General features: G+C 31.2%; 1 protein-coding gene across 2 annotated transcripts in view; it reads right to left on the minus strand.

Moving 5' to 3' along the window:
- LOC106883712 (core-binding factor subunit beta) overlaps positions 1-7,500 on the minus strand; it is a 24,366-nt gene that overhangs the window by 9,408 nt on the left and 7,458 nt on the right. The window contains exons 4-5 of one of the 2 annotated variants that reach the window (XM_052967020.2): positions 3,421-3,537; positions 1,048-1,161 (exon numbers count right to left, since the gene is read on the minus strand). In XM_052967020.2, coding sequence (XP_052822980.1) covers positions 1,048-1,161; positions 3,421-3,537 — 231 coding nt within the window. The remainder of the gene's footprint in view (positions 1-1,047; positions 1,162-3,420; positions 3,538-7,500) is intronic. The other variant, XM_052967021.2, reaches the window with a different exon arrangement.

Consider the following 7,500-nt stretch of genomic DNA (forward strand, 5'->3'; position numbering starts at 1 on the left):
TTTGATAATTTTTTTTAAAATTAGATTTACTAAGAGAACATAATTTCAATTTTTAAAAAATTTTCTTTTAACTGTTTAGAATCTACATATTTTACTTCCAAAAGACTCTCAAAAGCAAATATACATTTCTTAGAGCTAAACAAGGAATAAATACATACCTACTTGAAAATAAATTTTCATTAGGCAATATATTATTCATATTTTAAAGAATAAATCAAAGCTTAAAATAGTTCATGTAAATTAAAGAACAAAATATTGGGTAGATATACTTTATTGCTAGAAACAAAATAAAAAGCAACATCAAAGTAAGACAATTATAAACAATATTGTTGATCTTTAATCTTATATAAACATAGTGAAAGAACATCTTGAAATATCTATAACAAAGGCGCAAAATCATGAATAACAAGATATAAAAAATATATACAGTTTTAGTTTAAAATAAACTCAAAACAAGCTAGAGTTTAGAGAGAATATTATCACTTATTTCATAAACAATAATTCTATTTTACTTTTGTTTAATAAAAAAAAAAAATACTGTTTCCATTTTAGTCGAATTAATAATAGAAAGAAATGATTTAATCTATTTCTCTCTACAAAATAAGGGACAACAATGAAAATACATTGTACCATATGATTTTTTATATTTTTCCTTTACTTTTGTATGTAGTTTTCTTACTATTTCTTTCTGAAGTAAAAACTCTAATTGCTGTCCATTTTGCTTTGTTTTAAATTTGCGAATATAACTGTAATGCAATGAGAGTGAAGAGTTGATTAAAAATTGGTTTTAACCTATCCTTTCAAAATAGTACTAAGATGTTCAAGAAATAAATGTATTAAAATAAATAGATTAAATGAATAATCAAAATAAGTTCATATTTTTAACAGATTTAATTTACATTTGAATTTTTGTGAAATTACAATTTAATATATAATTGTTTGAAAATATCTAATTTAATGGAGTTTTTTAAAATGATGGACTGACTTAGGATGAAATTTATATCAAGACTTGCAGTCTTCTGATATATGCAACAAAGCTTGTACTACCTCAGCTTCTGTTCTTCTTACTTCTTGTTCTCTAAATTGTCTCTGTCTTTCTTCAAAACCACGTATTCTTCTGTTATATTGATCGGTCTGTTCTCTTAATATAGCATCTTCAACCTGAATATTAGATATTCACTTAACAATAAGTTTAAATCAAACAAGTATTGTTATAAGAAACTTGAATGAAAAGAACATTTAATTCTAAGTTCATTCATAAAAATGTAATTGTAAAAAAAAAAGGGGGAAAAAATAAAATAAAATAAAATAAAATAATATGTAATCAATGAGAAAAAATAGAAGTAGCAACTGATGTTAGAGGTATCCTATGCCTGATTCAAAACTTTCCCATGTGAACTGTTCAAGGATATCTCACATTTCTCTTCTAACTTTCCTAAGGGTTGTTTTGAAAGATATACATATCACCTGGAACTTTCCCTAATGACAAAGACACTCTTCTATCTACCATGTTGAGATGGACAAGTAATCTATGTCCAAAGCAGGCTGGTTTCTAGCAGCTGATAAGGCAAATTGCAGCAAGACCTGACAAAAGGTGACCCTAGGGTGTTCAAAATGAGTGGCTTAAAAGTGAGAGAAAAATGTCATCAGCTGTCTACATAAACAGCCAACAATGCCAGTTTTTAATTGGTTTTCCTGTTATTATAAGCCTGCAGGCCTGGGAGGCTGTCTGCATATGGTTCTTAGGGCACCATTTGCTTTTCCAAATTAAAAAAAATAGAGGCTAATAAAGGTGTGAGTTTTGGTGGACAGCTGATCTGTACTATGTTCCCAGCCTGGTATTGATTTTTTTCTTTGTCTTTTTGTTCCCATTGTCCCACAAAAGTTTAATTTTCTTGTTTTGCCAGCCCCAACTTATGAATTTCATAAGGTGTGTTGGGGTGGTAGGCCATCTGACAGCTATTGTTGGTAAACATGTGCAGTGGAGGAGTGTGTGGGTTCAGAACGTCTGCAGAGGCCCCAGTTTTGTTCTAAAGGCCTTTGTTTCTTTTGTCTTAGGTATTTTCCAGTCTCTAGGTGGCAGATGGATGTAAGATGAAGGTCAAAGTGTGTGTGTAATTGAGTGAGGACTGAAGTGGGAGTGATATGGTGGAGGAAAATCAAAGCTGACAAACTAAGAGCCTTCAGCAGGGAAACTCCCTTATGGCATGTGTATTAATTCAATGTTCAGCAACATATGGCTTAATTAAGAGATTAAACATAAAGATAGATATCTGCTTACAGAGCCCCATGTTCAATGCTGTGACTGAGTGCAAATCCAATGAGATTTGGTAATGAAAGCCTAATTCTATCTTCAAATCTCCACCCAAAATAGACTGTTAATTCTGTCTCCAACAGTCAGCAAAAGATAAATACAAGAGATTTGCAACCTATGAAGACTTTGGAAATGATCATAATAGAGAAAGAAAGGGCTTGTTAGAATATTGTTCATTCTAAACAAAAAGGAAAAAAATTGCTTTCTTTGAGTCTTCAATTACATTTAATAGATTCTCTTTTCCCTTTTTTATTAGCTTTGTTAAACAAAACTATTACTTTTTTTATGTTTTTAATCCTTTCATTTTTCACAGTAATAATAATAGTGTGGTTATAACTGTTTACTAGGAAATACCAGACTGTTTTCATGAATATTTAAAACTAGGTTTTGATCTTTGTAATTATCCTCCTAGAAACTCATAAAATGCTAATTTACCAGACTTATGTAAATGACATTTAAAAAAAAAGAAGGGAAAGAAAGAAAGCAAAAAAAAAAGTCATTTAGCTAAAGAATAAATATTAGAATAACAACATCTGATGCCCATCTCAAAAGTGACTCCCCTCACAGTTTGTAAATTAATACATATGCTCTGTGGTTAAGTGACAAAAAAATAATAAAAAGCCTACAGCAATCCATATGCTTCCAATCATAGATAAACTAAATTTTAACAGAATATATTGAAATTATACAAGGTTGATTACTTAATGAGTTTTAATGGCAATATATGAAGAGAGGAATTAACTGCAAGTTAGACAATACTTTAAATTATCACATTTCTAACAAATATGAAGAAATTAGAACAATGTTTGTTATGATACTTGAAATATTTATTGAACTACTCTTATATATTACAAATAATTTATTAAGCATGTATTATTTGGAAAATAAAAAGGTGTATCAGAATAGAAAATATTAATTGAAGAAACAAATGAAATATTCAAAACATAGATATGTCATTGCAATGGTAAACTTTTTCTCTTAACATAACAGTTATTCAATAGCTTAAATTTATTCTAAAAATAGGCAGTAATTAATTAGGAAACAAAAGAATATTATGGAGAAAAAAAAAAATCAAGTCTTGAATTTCAAGAACATTATTTAATTACCTCAGCTCTTTCAGTATCAAATTCTAGACAACCAATTCCATCCAAACGATGCAAATCTATCCAACCACGCCAAATAACACAAACTCCATTCATTATAAATTGAGATTTTAAATGAACCTGAAATATTTTTATCATAATTGCAAACAATTAGAATTTAATTGAAAAAAAAAAACTACTTAATTATAAAAATAACTATTAAAATAAAACATACATAAATTCATACTTGTTTTATTTCAAATATTTAATCAAAATATTAACACTAGAAATCTTGCTTTCCTGACTCAGCTATGAAGGAAGATAAAAGAAACTTTGACAAAGTAAAACATGACAATAGTGTTCTTGTATCAAGGGAGATCTATTGGTGGGAACATGATAATGATGAGTAGTAAAAGTACCTGTTGAACAGATATATCAATTAATGTTGATTTCAAACTAATAAATACACTGGAAAAAATGAACATTAAGTAGGATTTTTTTTTTAACAAACAAACTTTGTTTTATTTCATTATCACAACTAAAAGTCTATAAAATACAAAACTTCAAATTTTATTCATTTTTTTTTTTCCTACGTTAGAAAGTAGGGAATAAATATTTATGTAAGGGTAACTAAAATAGGGATTTATCTATAGTTTATTAACGAAAGTAGACTAAAGTGGGACCCGCCTATACGAAAGTTGAAGGAAAATGTTTATCCCACTCACATAACTGTCACATAAGACTCCTTCACCACTTCGTATGACTAAACAATAAATTACTCTGAATGAAATTTTATCCGAGCCGGACTTCCTCTGGATAAAACATTAAAGTGAACTAACTTTAATTTTCACAAAATATTTAATACAAAATCAACTTAACCAATACTTAATACTGATTTCTGAGGTAATAATAATAATAACGATGATGGTGGTGGTGGTGGTGGTGGTGGTGATGATGGTGCATAGGTTTTACACATGGATTTTATATATTTAAGTGCGTTCATTTATACACACACACACACGTCACGTATATAAAACAATTATTACGCTAAGATTCTACGTGTGGAGCGGGGTGTGTACAATCGTGTGTAGTGTGTGTGTGTGTATGTGGGTGCGTATATGTGTTTATGTGTGTACAAAAAAGTCTTTGTATTCATATTTGTTTTCTTTCTTCTTCTTTTCTATTTTTTTTTTTATATAATATAACCGATAGACCAATAAACAAGGGGGAGAATGATTTTGACGGTTGGGAAGGCGTGTCACCAAGAAGACTTTTAGAGATCGTTTCGTTAGTGCTGTTTCCACATCTACTTCATTCTACAATTACTATAGGAAATATGGATCATTCAATCGTTAATCATTCAACACCAAATGGTTGTCCAAAGATTTTTATTGTCAAATTAACTTCAAAAGATAACTTATTACCGCTTATAAAAAAAAAATTAAAAAAAACGAACAAAACACGCTCAAAAGCCAAACAAACATATGTAGGATTTAGGAAACAAGATGTACTTAATTGTGAACCAGAAATCTAAGAAATGCAAATGTTTTACATTTACATATTCAAACAATTTCGGAGAATAAACAGAAACTGATTTATCGCAACCACGTGTCCTCGTCTCGCTAGCATGCCCTGTCGCTACTGAAGAGAATATTAAAATAGATGATTGGGGCGTGTACCAAGACTGAATTTGATAATGAACAGAAGATAAGTAGAAATTGTATAGAGATAGGAAAATGAGAAATACTCACAAACTCCACACTTTAATTTAACCCTCCCTCTCTCTCCCCACTCTCTCTCTCTCTCTCTCTCTCTCTCTCTCTCGCTCTTCGTGTGTGTGTTTACACGCACACAAAAATTAATCTTTTAGGGACAAATAGTCATGAAATCATAATCATTTAACTCTAACAATAATAAGCATTTCTGAGACACAAGGCCACAACATTATAAGCGTTGGGACTGTATTTTGGTGACATGCATGACTTTTACTAAGTACAGAAAGGGCATTGGCAGTAACAAAAGAAAATCGTTAGGACATGTGATATAAAATTTCTTGGGGTTTTGGGGGGGATGGTGGTTAAAAATTATTATTTATTTTTTTTCTAGATTTAATCTTCACTTAAAATTTCGCAACTACATTATTCTACTTACGTTTGTGAAATGAAATGAACTTTGATCAGGTTTCTGCCACTAACACATACGAATTGAGAAGAATAATTATTACGAATACCATTTTTACCCCCTCTTTCTCTCTTTCGTCTTCTCAAATTTGAACTCCACGTAAGCCCTTTTTGATACCAACTCGCCTGAAACCGCCCCTGGTTCTATGATACAAACTTCCTGCATTAAAGTAATTCTAAATTAAAATCTATAAAAATTGCAAGCCAATTTATGTACCAAATAGGGCGGCGAACTAGCAGAATCGCTAAGCACGCCGGAGAAAATGCTTAGCAGCATTTCGTCCGTCTTTACGTTCTGAGTTCAAATTCCACCTAGGTCGACTTTGCCTTTCATCACTGCGGGGTCGATAAAGAAAGTACCAGTTGAGGACTGGGGTCGATGTAATCGACTTACACTTTTTCCCGAATTTGCTGACCCTGTCACAAAATTAGAAACCAATTTATGTACCAAATGCCTGGTTAATAGCGATCGTATTATTTTTAATTTTTCAGTATTTTCACAATTAACTGAAACGAAAGGCTGTGTATTTCAATAGAATTAAGGCAAAACACTAATAAAATTCCTGACGTGTGCCACACTTGCGGTAAATGGAACTTTAATATCAAGTATCAATTTTACTTCACAATTAATTCATTCTAAATAGAGAAGAAATATCATTTGCAAAAGGGTACGAAGAAAACAGTAGGATGATGCAACAAGAAAAAAATTTCTATTTCACTACTAAAAGTAGCAAAGATTTAAAAAACTGAAGTCCTTGTATGTATGTGTGTGTAAAAGCAAATCTACACTTACGCATAAATACACACATACACACACACACACACGAGCGAGGGGACAGACGAAAGGAAAAGATACTCAACATATTTACTAGGAGTTACATGTATTTAAAACAGTTTGATTCGGCTCTATGGGCCTCTAATAGAAACCTGTCTCTTTCATAAATATTGTTTATATTTCGGGACGGTCCTTTTTTTTTCTTGTCAAATAAACACAGGCACTATAAATTCGCTTTTCATGTGTTTACACGTGTCTCCTGTTCTGTCTTTTAGGTCTTTGGAGGATGAGACACATGGGATGGAGAGTCGCTAAAGAGGTCACAGGAAGTGTGACGAAAGATTTCCAGACGATTGACATAAAATAAGAACAATAATAAACAAGTAAAGAACGAATATACAGTGCGTGTGTTTATTTGGCTAGAAAAAAAAAAAAAAGGCCGTCCCGAAATATAACGATATCTGTTTCAACACACGATTTCAAAACCAATTAATAAACGCGTGTGTGTGTGTATTTATATATATACACACACATACACATACATTTATAAATAAATTTGTAAAAACATGATGATATATATGAATATATTAATAATATACACGTAAGTGTACATACATCTACATATATATATATATATAGACAGAGGTTGTGACCATGCTGGAGAATAACCATTAGTGATTAGTTTATCTCATTTCATTTCTATGACCCACTTTCATTTCGGGTCTTGACAAATGAAGGAGTTGGACAGCAGTGTCCTCGTTTATGTTTCTTGTTATAAAGTGAGTTCATCTGGTATTTGGGTCTTTTTTCTGTGTGCTTTTGTTTTTTTTAATACAACCACATCTATGCCTCATGGATCTTTGAAGATTTTGGAAAGGTATTGAAAAAAATTGTGAGCCCTTGATTGCTAAACTGTTACAGTATCATAAGCTGCTGCTCCCTTGGCACCCAGGTCACATTCCTAATGCTCCCTCACCCTGCACACCACAAATATAGACCACTTTCTGCAGCAAATTCAAAACAATTGTATTTCACAAAACTTTAACCTATTAACATTTTTTTTTACATCTATCACCACATTTCTTTAGTGCCACCTCAGTTCTTTTAGTGCCACCAGAAGCTGATCTATTGCACTAAGGCAATATTCTT

This window comes from Octopus bimaculoides, chromosome 4, assembly GCF_046866305.1.
Source record: "Octopus bimaculoides isolate indiv1 chromosome 4, ASM4686630v1, whole genome shotgun sequence".
Classification (NCBI taxonomy): domain Eukaryota; kingdom Metazoa; phylum Mollusca; class Cephalopoda; order Octopoda; family Octopodidae; genus Octopus; species Octopus bimaculoides.